Here is a 21,475-nt window from a genome sequence, read left to right as displayed (position 1 = left end):
ACAGAGCCCTGTCCCCTCTCAGGCTCTGCAGATGCGGACGGGTCTTCACAGAATCGCCTGTATAAACGTCCCATCAGTGAAGGCGGGACTGAAGGGATCCGTGCACGCGCTTAAAAATCATGCTGCGAGCCCGGCCAGTGTGGCTCAGGGGTTGAGCGTCGACCTATGAACCAGGAGGTCACGGTTCGATTCCCAGTTAGGGCACACGCCTGGGTTGCAGGATCAATCCCTAGTGTGGGGCGTGCAGGAGGCAGCCGATCCATGATTCTCTCTCATCATTGATGTTTCTCTCTCTCCCTTCCTTTCTGAAATAAATAAAAATATATTTAAAAAAATAATAAGACTGCTGTGAAAATTGTAAAACCTCAATCAGAACTATGGTTGCGAGTACATACCTTGATCTTGCACCACGCAGTCCGTGGTGACCAGGGGCGGGACCTGGCCTCTGGTGCTGGTGGCATACACCTGCCCCCCTCTGGTGGCCCGGTCGTTCTCAATCACCTGGATCTGATCAAGAAGACGGCAAGGGCAAGTCAGTCATGTCGTCTCCACATGCTCGCCCCTCACTGCTCCACAAGCGCGGGCTCACTGCCGAGCAAATTCTCCTTAGCGACCACCACGCCGTACGCCCCGCCCATGCTGACTCTCAGTGTGAGACCAGCAGCTTCCAAACTCTGTTCTCAGTGCTCTGAGCTCTGACCCAACCCTCCAGAGAACTTTATTTTTATTCAATTTGTTCACTGGGACATAGATAAACATTTTTTAAAAACCTGGTAGGAAAATAAATTGAGAATAACTTTTTAAAGAAAATAATTTTTGCAATTAAAGTCTAGAAGGCTAAAAATGAGTGTAGACGAAAGGATTTACAACATACAACCCAAACAAGCCTTAAGTTCCTCCTCAAATCCCCCTTGGCCTTCGGCCCCCTCTGGCCCCCTCTCCCCCTGCTCCCTGAGACGTGAGACAAAGTGTCCTGGGTGGGGTTCCCACAGGGCACAAGTCAGAAGGGAACACAAGTCCCTAAATTGTGTCGCTTCGTTTGGAAACATCAGAAATTCCTCTAAGAAAACATTTCATGATGAAAAACTGAGGGACAGACATCGTCTTTCTGCTGTGTTTGCTTTGGGCTGACAACAATGAGCAGGGGCTGTTGTGTGGACCGGACAAACAAGAGGGACCCTAAGGATTCTTTTCCTCTCTCTGCTCCCTGCCGCCTCCTTTCTTCAGGGGATACACGAGGCCAGGTGAGACAAGAGGGGAGAGAAAGGAGGAAACGGGAGAAACGGGGCAAGTGTCAAACTGAAGTGCCTGGCGTTGGAAGACACATCGCTGTTTATGCCCCTAAAGAAATTACTCACAATAATATCTGTCTTCCCTCAAACTCTGAAATGGTGCCCCGTCCACCCACCCCGCTTCCCCCTCCAGGCTGGCTGGCGCTGACCCAGGGGTCTGAAGGCACACCAGACACCAGACACCAGACACCGGCTCCGCCTGCCTGTAAGTCTACACTTCCTGTCTCTCCCCTTCAAGTCACAGGACTGGGATTCTAATTAAATTAAAGATATAGAAAATGCTCCAAACAGAATTACTGTGGAACACAGATGAGACTCAAGCCAGCACGGGCAGACACAGGAAGCAAACAGGGTACTCAAAACACTAATCACATTCCGTATTCCAGCCACAGTTCCTATAGCTCCACAATAATCTGCTTCATTCAAAACTGGAACAGATTTTACATTATCAACATTTACTGTAATGGTCTCACCAAGGAAGTGTCAAATATGACAGTGAAGTAGAAATCATGATCATCTACATATTGAACATACTAGTAGATGGTTCTTAGTCTACTAAGAACCAAATAGATTCTTTCCAAAAAGTTTGTTTTTAAATTAGCCATTTGCAATTTACAAGCACTGGCTCCAAAGAAAGGGTGTCGGGCATGGCAATGACATTTCTAAACTCATCTGCATACTGGCTGGGACACGACAAAGAGAGTAAGAAATACGGTACCAGTTCCAGTCATTTTAAAACATATGATCGCTTTTTAAACTGACCTCGCGTGTATGTGCTCATACATACATACATTGGAGATGAGACTGTTACCAGAAACGTCAACAGAGGTTCTGGTGTGCCTGGCTTCCCGGCTTCGATTTGGGGCAGGGACTCCCGACAAAGCCAAACCCCCTGGGCGCGCGGAGGTGCCGCTTCGGGAACCGCTCCCACACTATCCGCCTGACCCGTGCTCAGGGTCATGACACAGAACCAGGAGAGAGGGGGGTTCTCTGGGAGAAGTGAACAGGATCGGGGAGCTCGGAGGTGTGTCTCGGGGCTGCCAAGGGCAGGGATGTGACCTGGGGGCAGGGGCAGAACGCGGGTCTGAGAGCCCCCTGCAGACACAGAGGAGAGGGGAGTCCTGAGGAGGCGACCAGGCCTCGCTTCAGGCTGGGCACGGGCACCGTTGGGGCTGTGGGTGGGGGCACTAGCTCAGATGGCTGTGCAGCAGGCGGTCAGTGGATGGAGTTAGTGGCAAAAGCATGCTTCTATGGTGATAGGAGCATAAACACCTGGCATTGCTGTTTTATTGCTTTTTTTATATAAATATATTTTTATTGATTTCAGAGAGGAAGGGAGAGGGAAAGAGAGATAGAAACATCAATGACGAGAGAGAATCATTCATCGGCTGCCTCCTGCACGCCCCCCACTGGGGATCGAGTCTGCAACCTGGGCATATGCCCTTGACTGGAATCGAACCCGGGACCCTTCAATCTGCAGGCCGACGCTCTGTCCACTGAGCCAAACCGGCCAGGGCTGTTTTATTGCTTTTAGGGCACAAATACCACTGGACGGATTTTCCTGTTCGCATTTTAATGTCAGGATGAATCACAGCACATACTGCTCTTGCTTTGGTTGCCAATGTTCACTCATTCATTCCACCAGCAGGGGAATGTCCACCTACAGCCCCGGCCCACAGGAGGCTCTGCCGTGAGCCAGGTGGGAGGGAGCGGCGGGACATCAGGGGACCAGGACAGGACCAGGACCAAGAGAGGCAGCCGAAGGGCTAAACGTGAGGCGTGTGAGAAAGGGAATCAAGTGTTGTGGCCGAGGAGCTAGAAAAGGGGTTGGAATCTGGGTTCAGGGAAAGGTCTTGGCCAGGACTATCCGCACCCTCATTTACAGCCTAGAGAGGAACCGCTGAGGGGCTGCTTCCCAACCGCCAGAGAATACGGGGAGCCAGCGAGCACAGACCCCGCCCCGGGTCTGGCTTCAGGGGTCTGGGTGCAGCTGAGCATGATTGCTCGCAGCTCCCAGCCGACGCTGAGGGCCGTCCTGGGGCACACGTGGGACTGGAAACTCTACGAGCTACTGTACCCTTCACAGTTCTCTTGCTTTTCTCCCTTTGCGGTAAAATAACACCCCCCAATGGGCTGACCCCTCACCCTGGATTCTGGAACTAGGGCAGGGGCCAAACTGCAGCTGCTGCAGCCTGCAGGCCATTTAGGTGACAGCAAATCCCTGCAGTTGTAAGCAGAGCTGGGGGGGGCGGGCGGGGGGAGGATATTTGTTACACAGAGTAACTTAGTGAAAGCTGACTGATACAATCCTCCTCTGGATGGAAAAGAATTGTTATAGCTCTAAGTCTATATTCAATCATTTTAAAAATTTATCTTTGTTGTTGAAAGTATTACATATGTCCCCCTTTTCTTTCCCCATTGGCCCCCTCCATCCCACACCCGCACCAGGCCCCCCCCCCGCCCCCAGGCCTTCACCACACTATTGTCTGTGTCCATGGGTTATGCATATATGTATATAAGTTCTTCAGTTCAAAAATAATTTTTTTTAAAATATGCAAACTACAATATGCTTTCACTCTCCATGGGGATCTTTCTCTTATTAAAAAGGGCCCCTTAGTTATTTAAGTAGCATGTTTATACAGGATACACTCTTACTACTAATGGCTCATTGACCATAATAAATACTGCCAATATGATAAAAACATCAGTAGGTACTGTAAGTTCATAGAATATCAAGTAAGAACCTACACGGGCTGCTTCTCTCACGGAGAGCCCATTGAGCATGACCCCTCTGCCCCCTACACAGGAAGGGAGCCTTCCCTGCGTGGTCACGCTGTCCCCCCCTCCCCCCGCAGGGACGGGAGATGCCCACACACTGGAGAGGGTCTGGAACGACGAGCACAGAGTGGCCCTTTGTGAGGGAGACTGAGGAGCGAGAGGGCGCTTACTGGGCTGGGCACGGCATCAGGATCCAGCTTCCTCTGGGGCGGGGGCGGGCCCGCCATCTGCGCAGGCCCTCCGGGGAAGCCTCCAGGGTACGCCAGCTGTGCGCCCGGCATCTGGGGGCCATAGTTGCCTGTTTGGAAAAATTTTACAAAGAAATGGCTAGAACCCAAATCCAGAGGAGGGGCCCATGGGCAAAGTCCTGCTGGCAGGTCAGGGGCGGTGCACCCCTCGCCTCCGCACAGGCAGGGAGCGCGGGACCACCCCGGAGCCCCTGCTTTTCAGCGGCCACGCTGTTCCAAAAGCTCCCTCCCGTCAAACTGGTGCTGGGGGCCCGGGAACAGGAACAAAGCTGGTTTCCCAGGAAGGGTGGCCCCCGATCACCCAGGCCCTGCCCGGGTCCTGCCCGCCTTACCCTGCTGCGGGGGGTAGCCACTGCCCAGGGTCTGTCCTGGAAGAGGCGGGGGCTGCAGCTGGGCATTCGGAGGCGCTGGGCCAGGCGGAGGCATGGGCGGTGCACCCAGGCCGTTCAGTGTGGTGGGCGGTGGGGGGAGAACCTGAGACCCAGGCTGCAAAATGGACGGCTGCAGAGGTGGCGGAGGACCCTGGCCCGAGGGTGCGGACAGGGAGCCCGGGGGCCCCTGGCCGGGGGGAGCCATGCCGGAACCTGCGGGAAGAAGACCAGTCACCCAACACGGCATTTCCATCTGACCCGCCACTGACACGCGGACACTGTCCTGACGTGAAGCCAGGAAGCACCCCTACAAATCCACTTCCTTCGCGGCCACAAGAGGAGCCCTGCATTCAGAAAGCGACGCCGATGTCACTGGGGCATCTCACACGGGGACATTGTTAAAGGGGAAGACAGCACCCATCATTTCAGTGAGGAAATGAGTAGACTAAGTTTCAACGCAGCTGCAGTAATTTTGTGTGATATACGCCATTCATTAAGGAATAGCACCTGGTGCGGAACCGAGACAGTCACACAGGAGACGTGCGGACGCACCGTTGCTACGTGACAGGCGTTATGGAGGCCGCCCACACAGCCAGTGACTTGCACCCTGTGCTTGTCCTGACCAGTGGATGCAGAACCAGGCAGGAAAGAGCAGGGAGGACGATGGGCCACTCACACGCCTCCCAATCATATTGGAAACGGCTGTCCAGCCAGATCAGCTTCCCTTTCCTGGAGTGTGTGCACTGAGTGCTTCCCTGGAGACGGACCCATTTTGCAATCAGTGAGAGATTAGAAATATTCTGAGGTTTTTCCATGATAATTCTGACACACTGACTCTAAGCAATGGAAACATTCTTCGCGAAGATAAGGGGCTGGCTGTGCTGTTATCTCGGCAGACAGGCCCTCCGCCCTGAGCACCGGCACCCGCGGGCGAGTCTCCGCACCGGCCTGCTGTCTCCCTCTGCTGCTCTGCTGCCCGCGGCGCCTGGCCCTTTCCCGGGACCCAGCGCAGACCCCAGGGCTCGTGGAACCTCTCTCCTGTGAGGCCCATACACACGCGAGGCTGAACTGCCCTCATGCTTCCTAAAGCAATTCCACCGTCCTAAGGCTTATCTGTGACAACAGTATGTTTTGTTTCCTGTTGTGTATTGAACGTAAGGTAATCTGAGGGTCCTTCAATTACCTTAAAATAAATGGCAGCATGATCAGGGGGAAATTAATGACAGCCATTCACAGTACAGATGAGTAATATAAAAATGTCGAAATGCGAGTTGGGCTGCTCCCAGGCTGCGTGCATTTTGAAAAGAGAGAACCCTTTCTCGTTCACGCGCTCCCGACGCCGGCGGCCGGGAGCGGCCGGGGCACGGTTACCGTAGCTGATGTGCATGGTGTCGAGCTGGCGGCCCAGCTGGGACACGGATGCCGGGGGCGGCGGACTCGGATACGATGACTGTGTCGCGGGTGGATAAGGGGCATAGGAGGGTGGCGCACTGCTGGCAGGTGGAGGGCCTGGGAATCTAGGAGAGAAAGAGGATGTTGAATTAGACCATAGAGCTTCACAGGCACGTGACATGCAATGAACACCAATAACTAAAATGAAAGGCGCCTCCCGTGGGCACCAGGGAATGGCGTGTCTGCGCTGAGCCTCCATGTTCTGGAGCTGAGCTCAGAGGGAGTCATGCAGCAGCACCCTGGTCACCCCGGGGCTGAGCCTGCACATGAGGCTTCCCTGACCTTTGCAGGTCTCACCCCGTCCAACCTCCATCCACAGTTCACGTGGAAGCAGGTGAATGTGGGGGAGGGGCAAGGTGGGCAGGCGCTTGGCCGGGGACCACAGGCGGGTTCCTAGATGCAGCTGTCACCAGTGGCCGGGGCCACAGGACCGGAAGCCACAGAGGCAGCGGTCTCCACCCGTGGATGTGGCACTGACAGCGGCTCCCACGCGTGGAGCCGGGCAGTGCATGGCACCCTCCCACGGTTCAGCCACCCCTCACGCCACCTGGCGAACAGGGGGATGAGGGAGCGGAGGCTCGGGGAGTTCCTGGTCCGGCCAGTCATGCCTGAGCCGGGAGGATGAGCTCACCCGACCCTGGAGCCAGACCCCGCTGAGCTCCACCCACACCAGGTCCGCCTGCCGGGCGATGGCCACGGCTCACTGCCCCCAAGGAGCCTAATGAGGAGAAACAGGGACAGAGCCAAAAGCTGACACCAGGGACCCGCACCTTCTCTTCGCTTCAAAGCAGCTGTTCAGCTCTGACGTTTCTTCTGTACAAAACCTCTGCGGCTTGCAGGTCACAGCCATGGGCTGCCCCAGGCCTTCTCCCTCCCTCCCCCACCCTCCCCTCACCCTCTGTGATGGAGACTTCCATTTCCTCAGTTACCAGCAGGAGACGGAGCCAGCAGCTTCGGACCCTTCCCCAAACCAGTCCCATGCAGACGGCTTAGCCTCACCCTGCGCCCTGTTTACCCGCACCTGCCGCTCAGCCACCCTTCACTGCGAAGGCTGTCAGGACAGACGAGAGGCAGGTAGAAGGGTTAACCCGATGGGAAACTCCAGGGGCACCCCACCTGCAGGGACCAGGGGTCCTTTGACCTGGTGATGAAACGGCTTCGCTATCTACGGGGCCCAGATTCACACTGGGGTCCCTGACCTTGCAGCCTGACCACCGGGAAGCTGGGTGGTCCTTGGAGAAATTCCCGCGCAGTGTCTACAGGGCACAGCTTCCCACACATCTCAGTGGATACACAAGCACGGTCTCCAGCGGGCGGGGCCACAGGCTCCCTCCCAGGGACAGTCCCAGAGGCTGCAGGCTGGGAGCACCCCACCTCCCGGCTGCCCTTCCTTCGTTTGACACACACGGCCGGCTTCCCTCTGCGCCTACCCGCAGGGCCCCTCGCTGGACGGCAGACCCAACGCGCTCTCCCCTGGGCTGCATCTGATTTGATTTTTAAATATTCATCAAGCACCTCCAGGCACTGCGCTCAGTTCCGTGGAGGAGCAGAGAGACGAGGGGCTTAAAATTGTATTGGGGATACTGGCCATTGACAGCTGAGGAATTAAAGGTTAATACAAAACCCTAAAATAAGATGCCTGTAACCAAACAGTGAAATGTCTGGTACTGACACAGTGGCTGTTATATATTCCTAATAGGCACTGATGCTGTAGGCCATGATGGCGAACCTATGACACGCGTGTCAGAGGTGACACGCAAACTCATTTTTTTGGTTAATTTTTCTTTGTTAAATGGCGTTCAAGTTTATAAAGTAAATATGAAAAATATAAATCTTTGTTTTACTACGGTTGCAAATATCAAAAAATGTCTATATGTGACACGGCACCAGAGTTAAGTTAGGGTTTTTCAAAATGCTGACACGCTGAGCTCAAAAGGTTCGCCATCACTGGATGCTGTAGGCAGCGAGACGTGAGCAGAGCAAGGGCCGTGGGCAGGTGCAGGTCGCCACGGGGGGGGGGGGGGGGGCGGGGGGGAGCCCCAGGTGCCCAGCGAAGGAGAAGCAATGGTGGGTGGGGCCCCGCCCCGCCCCCCAGCGTGACCTTTCCTCCTAAGACAACATCCAGGCCTCAGCTGTATTTCAGCTCCAGGCCCAGAGAAGCAGTAAAACCAGCCAGGCTGACCTCACGACCAGCTGCACTGGACAGTGACCCTGCCCTGGTGCGGCCAATCAGTGGAGACCACGCCCTAAACGCTGCTGAATATTCTACTGAGGCTTTCCCCGGGACCTCCCCTAACATCTCCGCCCTTAAACCCAGAGGCGTGCGCATTCCCTCTGAGCAGGCCCCTGCCCTTCCCTCCCTCCCTCCCAACGCCCAGGCCACTGCCATCAGCTATGGCTCCCAAGCTCCAGGGGCTCTTCCTTGACCTCCACACTGGCGCCCTCGGCCCGTTCCTTCTCGGAACTGCTTCTCCTCCCTCTGGACTCGCCCAGCACGTGTCTCTCACAGTCTGGGTCTCGCCGAGTTCTTCCCCAGCAGAACCAGGCGCCGAGGCTGCAGCACAGGAGTGGCCTGGCCCCACGGTCACGGCCCCACAGGTCGTCCGCTGGGCGCGGTTCCGGCCCCCCCCTCGCCCCCCCAGCACTGAGTTTTCCCTCCTGACTCTCCAGGGCTTGGTCCCCTGGGGCACTCGCCCGCAGGTGCTTTCAAGGAGTGAGGCCAGACCAGGAGGTCCAGCTTTCAGTGGATAAACACGAGGGTTTGGAGGGACTTGAGACAGGGTTCGCGGACTAGAAAAAAGAGGGCTGGACTCTGTCCCACTCACCTCTGGGGAGGACGACCCTGGGCATGAGCTCCATTCTGGCCAAACTGATGTGGTCCAGGGGGTGGGGGGCCCGGAGGCGCGGCCCCCATGGGCCCTGCTGGCTTCATGGCACCTGCAAGGGAAGGGCGTGGATCAGAGGAGGCCGGACGCAAAGCCCTCAGGTGGGAGGGAAGGACCGCGTTAGGACGGGTTGTCTGGGAACGTCCAGGCCTATCAGTGTCACCGACCGTGGCCATGACCGAGAGCAGAAAAGAAGGAGCATGTTCACACTGAACAGGGGCCTGCGCAGGGCAGCCTCCGCGTCTGGCAGCGGCGCCCGCACCGAACACGCTGCCTTTCACACAAGCTCCGTCCGGCACCTGGACGGTGCTGACTGGACACCGGAAAGTCAGTCTGGAAAACACGGTACACGGCATGGCCCCCCGACTCCCACCGCGGACAGAGCCCCGAGAAGGCCAGCGAGTGCGCTGCAGCAGGAGACAGGCGGGCAGGGGCGCAGCCTGCGGCTCAGGCGCGGCTCAGGACCCCAGACCCGGTGGCCACAGCCCAGGGCCCGGCTGCTCGGGGCCTCAGTCACGCACAGGCGATGCCAGGTGCTCGGCCGGGGCTGCACGCTCGTCTCCAGGCCGCTCTCTCCAGGGCGGTCTTAACGGTTCTCTCAGACCTGTTCTCACTTTCCCCTCTTCCTCTATGGGAACGGTGCCCCGGAGAGAAACCGGGCTGGCTGGCAGATGGTGGGCTGGGCAAGAACTTGTCTTCGAGGACTCAGTTTGCCCTCTTACACTAGAGTCCCTAGGCCCCCCCCCCCCCCATGTTCTGAAAGGACCGAAAGAGAAAGTGCATCAGACTCCGCCGCCTGTTTTGGCCGCAGGCGCTCCCTCCTCTGGGCCCGCCCGCCCTCCGCCCAGCACGGCCATCAGCGGCCTCCTAGCCGCCTCGCCTGCCTGCGTTTGCCCTCATGAGGGTGTTGCACTCTCAGCTTCTCCTTCCTTCTGTGTCCCTCCAGGACAGCGGTTCTCAACCTGTGGGTCGCGACCCCTTTGGCGGTCGAACGACCCTTTCACAGGGGTCGCCTAAGACCATCCTGCATATCAGATATTTACATGACGATTCACCACAGTAGCAACATGACAGCTATGAAGTAGCAACAACAATAATTTTATGGTTGGGTCACAACATGAGGAGCTGTATTTAAAGGGCCAGAAGGTTGAGAGCCGCTGCTCTAGGAGTTCAGTCCCCAGACCTGCAGGAAGAGTCTCTGACCCTGCATCATAGCACATGCCCACATGCGTCCCATGCCGGGTGACCTGGGATGAAACTGCAGGGGAGGGGCAGTGTTCCTGAACAACACCCACACATTTACAAGTTTCTCCGCTAAAACGGGATTCCGCAAACTGAAGAAACATTTCATATTAACTTTACAGTTTTATTTAGCAATTTTTCATAGACCGAGAATAAAACCAAGTACATGATTCTTATAATAACATACATTTTATGTTAAGTTCTAAACCCCAAACCCAGCTCATGAGAACGACATGAGGCTTGCAGGCACGGGGGGGGGGGGGGGGGGGGCGGGAGGGGCGGGGGGTCTGAGTTCCCCAGCACTGAACAGCGGTGGCCCTGAGCAGACACCGTACCCTTCAAAGCCTGGCCCTACCGCCAGGGCGACACTGCCCCATCTGAGGGCAGTTCTGAGGTGCCTGGAACAAGGCCTGGTACAAGGTAACCCCCAGCAAATCCCAGGCCCTCTCCCCTGGCCACGCCCTGCCCTCCTTTTTTCAAGAATTTATATTCTAACAACACGTATGCACACTTGCATTTTCATTTTAAAACATTATTTTGGACAAAAGCAGAAAACTCACGACACTAAAACAGTAACTAATTACATGCACTACAAGAAACCAAAGATAGTCTCATGTCTTAAATAAGGAAGTAGCAATTTCATCAACACCCCTCACACATGTGTCCAGAGAATCAGAACCAGTTCTCGGAGTTACTCATGTTGGGGTGCTCCTGTGTGTATGTGCTATGCACGTTAATAAACTAGTTTCTAAAAATGAAACCATAACAAAAACCAAAACAAGGCGCCCAGCCTCGCCACCTACTGGACTCAGCAGGCCTGAGCCCACGGGCACCCCGCCCTAGAATCTGGGCACCCCGAATCTGCTAGCCCCAAGGACAAAATATATATGTATATGTAAAGAAGAATATTTCCTAGACAAGATTTTAAGAGCAACTTGTTCTAGTAAAACTCCATAGTAAATTTGCATATATGTAAATGACGCTAGACGGAAAAGATGATATTCAAGAGTAAATTCAAGCTGAAAAAGGAGTAACTTAAAATTTGCTTCCACTTATATGTTCTGAAAATGAGACTGCTTTTACGGAATAAGCTGGAAATTTTTATTCGAAAGCTGAAACCAGCCACTGTCAGTGTAACAGGAGTTGCTTTTACCCGAGCCCTGCATTACAAGGTTATCAGGCATCTTTCTCTCTCTCTCTCCCAATTCTTTTTGGGGAGGCAACCAGAATCTTTGGCGGCCTTGTTGTGACAAGGCTTTTATATCGGTTCAAAGAAAGAGTAAAGGCTGTGTGACTCAGCTGAGCTGGGGGGGTTGTTTAGGAGTTTAGTGTTCTTAGTTAGAGATCGAGAGGACTTTTTACACATCCAAAAGTGGTCTCAGTTTTAAACGACTTGCTTTGATGTTTCTTATTTCTCCTCTTTTATCTCTGGATTCTAGTATATATATTTTCCTATTTTTTTAAACAAGAGTATTCCTTATAATATACTTATCTGCATAGTTCATGGACAGGGCCAGTAGGTGAGTGAAGACCTAAAGGGAGGGAGTGGGGAGGGGCTGGGAAGAGGGGATGTGATACTATCAACAATAAAAACAAAAACAAATAACAGCTCTCTCCCCTTAAGCAGACCTGTGCTGCACCCCAATCTTACTAAGACGTTCTTTCCCCTTTATTTTGGAAATCGCCCCCACAGCAAGGGCTCATACGCGTCCCTGGTCAGTGCACTCCGTGCTGCAGGACTGAGCTAGAAGAGACCCCACACAGCACACAGCGGCTGTGGGGCGTGGTCTCCTACACAGACGGGAAGTTCAGAGGAAGGACCGAGGGAACTCAAAGGATGAAGACAGAGAGGGGATCCCAGGCAGAACTGAGCGGGGCAGAGGCGGGAGAGCAGGGACACGGGACACGGGACGGCAGGGGCTCCCCATGCAGGTGGGAAGAGCCGAGCAGAGCTTGTCCTGTTGGCTGGGTCAGCCAAAGTCCTGCCTGCCACCTGGACTTTATCCTCGGGCAAAGGGAGGGAGGACCCGTGTTATCTACAAAGACCCAGTCTCCCTGGCCAGCTGCTCGCACTGAAAAGCGACCGAGATGAAGAGAAATCGGGTTCTTCATGGAGCAGAGTGAGAATTTTAAAAGGAAAGGAAACCAGACCATGGGAAAGAACTACAGATGCTGGTGCCAAAAGCAAATATCAAAACCACAAACCGCCTTCCACACACAGGCAGGTATGGCAGCCTGGCGCGCTCACTGCGGATTCTGCTTCCTCTCTGGCTGGCCTCTCGGGACGGTCCTGAGCAGGACAGTCTCCATTTCCTAGACTCCTGCCAAACTGCTGCCATGGGTCCCAAACTCAGCCACAACACACAGCGAGGGCGCCCTGGCCAGGCCGGGGTGTGGTTCTGGGGAGAGGCATGGCTGCTGAGGGACTAGCCCGGTGGGGTGCCTCGCCTGGCTCTTTGGCTCCCTCTCATATCCTCTAAGCGCCCTAATGCCAGCTAACAAATCCTCTGTGAGAGTGGGTTGTTATCAGCAAAGAAACCGACCAAAAGATCACAGAAACGCGTGCCTCGGATTTGGCGCTGGATCTGACAAACTAATGCCAAAGTCAAAAACCACTGGTGGAAAACGTGTCTCTAGAGTAAACAGAGATAAGCTCCCCGATACAGTCCGGTTCAGACGCGGAATGACCGCAGCTCCCAGGCCCTGTGCGGTGGCATCCCCACAGGAGCCCCAGCCTGACCCCAGGACGCCCACAGTTCTGCCTCTCGGCTTCCAGACCAGCGTCCCGACCAGGGTGGGACGCTCAGCGAGCCTAGGGTGGCTGGTTGCCACAGCTGGGGGGGTGAGTGGCGGGCGAGCACCGGTGTCAGATGGGTAGGCGTCAGGGATGCTGCTGAACGTCCTACACAGCGCCCACAGCGCGCACAGCGCCGCCTCCCATGGCAAAGAACTGGGGCCCCCAAAGCCCTGAGGGTGCGAACGACGGCTCCTAAAGTGGGGCCCCAGCCACTTCCTTCTCCCCCCACCCCCGCCCGTGGAGAGTAACTCTTCCTGAACTGCACTTGGGCCCTGGCTCTCCCAGCTCAGAATGCCTCCAGCCACCACTGCCCTTAAACAAACCCGATAGGAAGCCTTCAGAGGCCACACCTCCACTTCAGGCACCTCTCACTGCTCCACTCCACACCCCGCCACATCCTCCCCACCCGGCCAACGCTCCTCTTCCAGAACATTCCCTCCAGGTTCCCTTCAGCCCTAAGCCTTGGTTGGGCGCCCTGCCCTGTGCTCCCACCCCACCCCTCCACTCCCGGGTGACTGTGCTCCCCGCACGGTCGCTGTCCGCCCCGAGTGCATGTCCACTCGTAAGTGTACCGGCTGAGAGCAGGCGTGCTGTCTTCATCATGACATCGCCACAGCACCCTGTGCGCTCAGTAAGCCTGTCCCCATGGGTGTCAGAGCACTGGCATTCCCCGGGGCACAGGCGGACGCAGCGGGAGAGGAACCACAGCAAGGCCGCACTCCAGACCTTCAGGAGAAAGATGCTCCAAGAAGCCACACCGCCTGCCTGTCTGCCACAAAGCTCACACCAGCATCACCCAGAGGCCAGGAGAAGGCACGGAGGCCCAGAGACGGAGATGTACGGTTATTGAGCACAAAGAGAGAAAGGTGAGCCAGTTCAGGGACAGCCCTAAAGCAGCCAACGAAACACTGCCGCTCACCAAACGGCCGCTCACAGGCAGGGGTACGTGCAGTCTGCAGCTCGGTGCCCCCCTGAAAACTGAGTCAGGAGAGCAGTGAAGCCGGAAGGGTTTGACCCACGGAGACGACTTTCACGTATTGGTATGAGTGCTTGGCTGATGAGCGCAGCGGCTTGCCACTTGCCACTCACCAAATGGTCGGCTCACCGAGTGCCCTCCCTGTGCCAGGCTGTCTGTTACCACCAGCACAGGAACGGCAGGCCTGGGGCAGCGGATTCATAAAGAAGCCTGAGGGAGGGCCGTGGGCAGAAAGGCCCGCACGCACCCACCTGGCTGCACGCACCCACCTGGCCGCACGCACCCACCTGGCCACACGCACCCACCTGGCCACACGCACCCACCTGGCCGGTTGAAGGAGGGCGTGTGGGACCCTGCTGGGGACAAGGTGGGACTGGACTGGCTTCCGGGGAGAATGCAAGTCAGGGCACAAGTGCAAACCATCCTCCAAGTGACGGGGAGCTAGTGCCCCTGCAGCGAGAGGTGTGGGAGGAACCAGGGGAGCTGGAGAGAGAAAAGGGGCAACTGAAGGCCCGGGAGCTCACAATCTAATCAGGGGAATGGGAAGCCAGAAAGGGTTACGCCCAAGGGTCAGAACTGGATTTGGTATGAAGCCCCACAGCCCAGGACAGAGGGTCTGAGACGGGCAGCGCTGGGAGATGATGGCTATGAGACCAGTTAGTGACCCAGGTGAGGAATGACGCTGCCCAGGAAGAGTGGCAGGAGGACAGAGGAGAGGAAGCCGGTGGGAAAGATGTGGACAATTACCCAGAAGACTTTGGGGGACTGATGGGTTGGAGAAGGTAAAGGGGAGAGTTTTGTGTGTGTTTTTTTAACAGTGGAAGTTTCTAATTTGAAAGAATGAAAGATGCTGCCAATGAGTGAGATATAGAATGCCAATATAGAATCTATATATATAAAAGCCAAATGACCAGAACACTGGAACAATTGAAAGACCGGTTGCTATGAAGCGCACTACAGCCGGCCAACCTGCTGATTGGTGGATGGTCCAACCACCCACGGCCCCTCCCCCCTGGCTGGCCTCGCCCCAATCTGGCCCCAATCAAGGGCGGGGCTGGTGGCCAACCTCTCTCAGCCCTTCCCCCTGGCCAGCCTGGAACGATTGGCCCCCATCAGGGCAGGCCGGCTGGCTGGACCCCACCTGTGCATGAATTCATGCACCGGGCCTCTAGTGGCTTTTATAAAAAAGAATCGTTAATTGTTTTGAACATGATGAGTGTGATGTGCCTACATCAACAGTGGGCAACTGAAAATACGGTGTGGAGCGTAGGAGAGACCTGTGAGCTCAAGACAGATCTGCGGACAGCTCTTCACATGGACAAAGCAGTTCAGGGGACCCCACTGCAGGAGGAAAAAGGGGGAGCTGGAACGAGGAAGGAGAAACAGCAACATGTAACAGGCATGTAGAAGAAGGGGCTCCTTAGAAAGACGTGGCCAGAAAGCCACCAAGAAAAGTAACAGTGTCACTGAAACCACAAGAGGGTTGTGAACGAACAAAAGTGATAAACAGGGCCTGATTCACAAGTGGGCAGGACGGCACCTACTGCATCCCGGAATCGGAGGCCACCGATGACCTGGTGGGAGAAAGGACAGTGGAGGTGGCCCAGGCTACGAGCGTGGAGGACGCTGAGCCACGGGGGGCTGAGAGGCACGGGTGAGAGTCCCTGAGTGAAGTGAGCACTTGGAAGAGGGCTGCGGAGAGAGGAAAGAGGGTGGGTAATGCTGCATGTCACACTTAGGTGTGCTCCTGGGTATGAGTCCTGGCCACGCCACCAGCTGTGTGGCCTTGGACTAGTTACAGTACACCGGACACTCAGCTTTCTTTTTTTTTTTTTTTAAATATATTTTATTGATTTTTTACAGAGAGGAAGGGAGAGAGATAGAGAGTTAGAAACATCGATGAGAGAGAAACATCGACCAGCTGCCTCCCGCACATCTCCCACTGGGGATATGCCCGCAACCCAGGCACATGCCCCTGACCGGAATCGAACCCGGGACCCCTCAGTCCACAGGCCGACGCTCCATCCACCGAGCCAAACCGGTTTCGGCGACACTCAGCTTTCTTAACTGCGAAACAGGGCTAGTCATCTACTGCCCAGCGCTGAGTGGACAGTAAATAAGATGATGCACTTGAAGTTTTCAGGACCAGCTTTTGATACTTAGTGAGCACTCAAAAAAGAGTAACTTATGTAATTATCCTGATACATCAACCTGAGGGGAAATGAACCACCAGACAGAGAGAAACTTAAGAAAGACAGACTAATGCAGCGGTTCTCAACCTGTGGGTTGCGACCCCTTTGGGGGTCGAACGACCCTTTCACAGGGGTCGCCGAAGACCATCGGAAAACACATATATAATTACATATTGTTTTTGTGATGAATCACTATGCTTTAATTATGTTCAATTTGTAACAATAAAAATACATCCTGCATATCAGATATTTACATGACGATTCATAACAGTAGCAAATTAGTTATGAAGTAGCAATGAAAATAATGTTATGGTTGGGGGTCACCACAACATGAGGAACTGTATTAAAGGATCGCGGCGTTAGAAAGGTTGAGAACCACTGCGCTAATGGTTCCTAAAGGATCCAGAGAGACAGGATGTAAATGTTTGGGAGAATTGGTCTGGATAAGACAAGGATGCCTCATCGCAGGTTTTTCAAATTAGATTGAATCATAAGGGGGCTTTCCACAGGAAAGTCAATCTCAGAGCACCTTCCGCGGCAAACTCCGTGTGGTTGCTGCCAGGAGCCTCCGTGCTGGGCTCCTCGCCCTTGCTGCTGCCACCACCACCACACTCCCTCCCTGCTATCCACCCTCCTACCTGCTATCCACACTCCCTCCCTGCCATCCACACTCCTACCTGCCATCCACACTCCCTGTCTGCCATCCACACTCCCTGTCTGCCATCCACACTCCCTATCTGCCATCCACACTCCTACCTGCCATCCACACTCCCTACCTGCCATCCACACTCCCTACCTGCTATTCACCCTCCCTACCTGCTATCCACCCTCCCTACCTCCTATCCACACTCCCTACCTGCTATCCACCCTCCCTACCTCCTATCCACACTCCCTACCTGCTATTCACCCTCCTTACCTGCTATTCACACTCCCTACCTGCTATCCACCCTCCCTACCTCCTATCCACACTCCCTACCTGCTATCCACCCTCCCTACCTCCTATCCATAAGCCCTACCTCCTATCTACACTCCCTACCTGCCATCCGCACTCCCTACCTCAGTGGTTCTCAACCTTCCTAATGACGCAACACTTTAATACAGTTCCTCATGTTGTGGTGACCCCCAACCATAAAATTATTTTCGTTGCTACTTCAAAACTGTAATTTTGCTACTGTAAACAATATGTAATTATATATGTGTTTTCAGATGGTCTTAGGCGACCCCTGTGAAAGGGTCTTCTGACCCCCAAAGGGGTCGCGACCCACAGGTTAAGAACCACTGCCCTACCTGCTATCCACACTCCCTACCTGTCATCCGCACTCCCTACCTGCTATCTGCCCTCCGTACCTGCTATGGTACCCAGCTCAGCTGGGCCCTGCATGTATGAGCCAGGCCTCCTGAGCCCCAGACACTCACTGAGTTATACACAGCCCACTCCTACCAAGCGTTCGAAATGAATTGCTCAGCATTCTCTCCGAAGCCCAGAGAACTGTCTTACACAAATATTTCCAGGGAATGTAGGCCCATCAGCCCTGAAACAAGCCAGTATTCGCCTGGCTCCTGACTCTGGACCCTGCTCTCAGAGCAGCCCCTTGATAAAGGGAGCGGCCTCATGGTGTAACTGGCACCAGAGCTATGGGAGTCCCACTCTGTTACTCCTTTCCCCCCCACTTTTGCCCCTAAAGCAAGATTCCCTGCTGGGTATCATACTTCGAAGCAACCAATATTGTTCAATGATAATTTCAAGGCAAGACTGCATTTACCTTGTTATTACCATTGAGTAATCTTTAGTGTGCAAATCTAATAATACTTTCCCAAATTCAAAATTGATTTTATAATATTACTAGTGGCCCAGTGCACGAAATTCATGCACGAGGGGTGGTGTCCCTCAACCCAGCATGCACCCACTCCAATCTAGGACCCCTCAGGGTGGGATTGGGCCTAAACCAGCAGTCAGACATCCCTCTCGCAATCTGGGACCGCTGGCTCCTAACCGCTCACCTTTCTGCCTGCCTGATCACCCCTAACCATAGTCGGACATCCCTCTCACAATCCGGGACCACTGGCTCCTAACCGCTCATCTGCCTGCCTGCCTGATCACCCCTAACCACTCTGCCTGCCGGCCTGCTCGCACCCAACTGCCCCTCCCCCCACGGGCCTGATCACCCCCAACTGCCCCCCCCTCCTGACCTGATCACCCCTAACCACCTCTGCCCTGCCACCATGGCTTTGTCCGGAAGGTCTCCCGGTTTAATTAGCATATTATCCTTTTATTAGTATAGATTGCCAAACCCACCTTAGCCTATGGATACAGATACTGGTTTTTATTGAGTGTTTCCAATAACATCACACCACTGATTAGAAGCAAGAGCAAGTCTAAAACAAAACACTTAAGAAGCGTCTGTATTTCCATTGAAATTTAAAAACCAAACGTGCTGTATTCCAGCAGCCACCAAGCTGAGGACGCGGCTCCGTCCGAGCGCCTGTCCCAGGTGGCCCTACAATCTCAGGTGCTGCATCGCATGGGCCATCCCAGACGCCCCCGCCACTCCTCCAGGAACTCGCCCGCCTCAGCCCCAGGCCCACCTCGCATCCAGGTCAGGACTATGGCTTTACCTGGCGGAGCCCCTGCGTGAGAGGGGTCCCCGTAGTGGCCGTACAGCGGTGGAGAGAGGCCCATCCCAGACTGCGACTGGGAGTAGGGGGGGGTCGCCACGTAGCCCTGTTGACTCATGGTGAAAATACCATTCCAGGCGGCAGCTCTACAAGCGAACCCTGTAACAGAAGAGATAATGCTGTCAACTTTGTCACCGAGAGGGCTGAGTCGCTCAGTGCTATTGAAGCAGTGGTTCTCAACCTCGGCTGCACATTAGAGTCACCTGGGAACCTTTTTAAAATCCTGATTTTAAATTTCTGAGGCCCAGAAATCAGGATTTTAAAAAGGTTCCCAGGTGACTCTAATGTGCAGCCAAGGTTGAGAACCACCCTATTAAAGGGAAGCAGTTCACCGTTTCTCTGGACAGGTGCAGTCATCAGGCTGACGTCTTGGACACTATCTCACAGCACTCCCCCCTAAAAAGCTCTAACCACAGCTCCACAGAGCGCGGGAGCTCACTTCTGAAGTCCTGGGCCAATGCCCAGGCATGAAAGCCCAACAGCTGCCCACCGCCTTTTCACCGGAAGACCGAAATGTCTCGCAGCCAGCCTGTCGCACGTGTACCTGCTATTCTGTGCCCTTTCCCGCGGCCCCATGTCAGCGCAGAGCACACCATGGGCCGGGATCATGTGCCAGCCCACTGACCGACCAGCAGAACTGCCCGGAGTCTGAAATCAGATGTCCTAGCCCAGTGATGGCGAATCTATGACACTCATTTTTTTTGGTTGATTTTTCTTTGTTAAATGGCATTTAAATTTATAAAATAAATATCAAAAATATAAGTCTTTGTTTTACTATGGTTGCAAATATCAAAAAATTTCCATATGTGACAGGGCACCAGAGTTAAGTTAGGGTTTTTCAAAATGCTGACACGCCGAGCTTGGAAGGTTCGCCATCACTGGCCTAGCCCTTGTGCTCTTAGGGCTATCCTGGTTAGTACTTTTAATCAGGCAGCCAGGTCAGGGAGAAATCAATAGTCCAACGAACACAGCTTGAGATAAAGAAGTGGATCGTGGACTTATGAGTCATACGTGGACCAAGCCAGGTGGCAGCCGACAACCATTTGAGAGTTGTCTGTGGTTTCTCGGGCAAAGATGACAGACTTTGATTTAAATGTCACACCTCCAGGACCATATGCACACGTATTTCAGGAAAACGTGCAATTTCATATGTGTTTAGGCAGGCACCCCGCCCTCCCCCCCCCCCCCCACACACACACAGAGTCACAAACACGAAACATCCCTCCTGATTCTTCTCCTCGGACACCAACATCAATTTGTTGCATTTTTCCACTCTTCCAGGTTTCCTAAGAGGCATGTTATAGGACTGAGCGTTCTGAACAACTTTCACAAGACAGAGGAAGCTCTGGGTGCCGGCAACAGGTGGCCTTTCCCTGGAAGCCGCCCGTGCTTGGCTGTGTGTCTTGGGGTGAGTGGAGGAGCCTCTCTGGGCTCGGTCCCCCTCCTCCCATTCCCCGCCCGGGACAGGACACTCGTCCTTCCGCTGTTTATCATGACACCTTTCCAAGGAGAGGATGACGGGGGACACCTCCTGAGACTCGCACTAGACCCACATTCAGGCCATGGCACGCTTCCCTTGGTTTCGTTTTCACCTGACCCTACAAGTTTCCAGAATTAAAGCAACCAGCATAGGAATATCCTAAAAGCCCCGCTCCTGCCCAAGGCCGGAGGGGAGGGGAGGGGAAGAGGAGGGGAGGCGCGGAGCAAAGGCCTGCCCATCACTCCCCCCTCCTACCCCCCCGCCCCCCCGCCCCGCCGCACAGGGAGACGTGGCAGCGGCCAGTGGCTCCGACCCGGCTGGGGGAGCCCGCGGGCCTCCCTCGCGCCCCATCACTGTGACGGGGGAGGGGGTGTCCCTGCCCCCGAGCTGCCCCGGAGGCGTCGCTTCCTCGCGCACCAGCCGCCACGTCCGACTTCCTCGGCCCCGACTTGCAGGAGCTGAGTCAGCTCCCGGGACGGGCAGGGCGCCACCTGGCAGGGCGGCCGGGCGGCCGGGCATCCGACCCCCGACGGCTCGGCCCGGTGCCCCCGGGCGGACCCCGCGCGGTCCGACCGCACAGCCCGTCCCGTGGGCCTGTCCGAGCCCGCAGACGTCTGCACGGCGCACCTTCCCACCACCCCGCCCGAGGGGGGCTCCAGCGCATCCGGAGCCCGAGCCGCCGGCAGTGCCCACGGGTGGGTTCGGGGCCTGCCGCGGACCCGGCCCCAGCGCGGCGCCCGGGCTCGGTGTCCGGGAGGCGCCCGCGCCCACCGCAGCGGGTCCCCAACTGCACGCCGCGCCGGGACCCAGCGTGAGGGGTCCCGCGCCCGCCAGGCCGCCCCGCGCCCACTCCCGCTGCGCCCACCCGGCCGTGCGGGGGGCGCCCGCCCGGCCCCGCGCTACCTGCGCCGCCGGCTCCGCGCCTGCTGCCCGCGCCCGCCGCCCCGGCTCCCGCTCCCGTGCCGCGCCTTCCCCGGCGGGCTCCTCGCAGGCTCGCGGCGCGCGGACTTCAGCCCGGCTGGCAACTGCCACGTCAAAACTCCCGGCCGCGCTCCCGGCGCCCGCCGCCCGGCCGCGCCCCCGCCA

General features: G+C 55.7%; 1 protein-coding gene across 1 annotated transcript in view; it reads right to left on the bottom strand.

Moving 5' to 3' along the window:
• SEC24D (SEC24 homolog D, COPII coat complex component) overlaps positions 1-21,475 on the bottom strand; it is a 70,132-nt gene extending 48,657 nt beyond the window's left edge. Inside the window, exons 1-7 of the mRNA XM_036303269.1 lie at positions 21,293-21,475; positions 18,850-19,008; positions 8,967-9,078; positions 6,061-6,206; positions 4,651-4,902; positions 4,241-4,368; positions 396-507 (exon numbers count right to left, since the gene is read on the bottom strand). Of these exons, the coding sequence (XP_036159162.1) occupies positions 396-507; positions 4,241-4,368; positions 4,651-4,902; positions 6,061-6,206; positions 8,967-9,078; positions 18,850-18,967 (868 nt within the window). The 5' untranslated portion in view covers positions 18,968-19,008; positions 21,293-21,475. The remainder of the gene's footprint in view (positions 1-395; positions 508-4,240; positions 4,369-4,650; positions 4,903-6,060; positions 6,207-8,966; positions 9,079-18,849; positions 19,009-21,292) is intronic.

Source organism: Myotis myotis, unplaced genomic scaffold (assembly GCF_014108235.1).
Source record: "Myotis myotis isolate mMyoMyo1 unplaced genomic scaffold, mMyoMyo1.p scaffold_m19_p_36, whole genome shotgun sequence".
Taxonomy (NCBI): Eukaryota; Metazoa; Chordata; class Mammalia; order Chiroptera; family Vespertilionidae; genus Myotis; species Myotis myotis.
The sequence above is the reverse complement of the archived record's forward strand: the minus strand, read 5'-3'. Positions and strand labels throughout refer to the sequence as shown.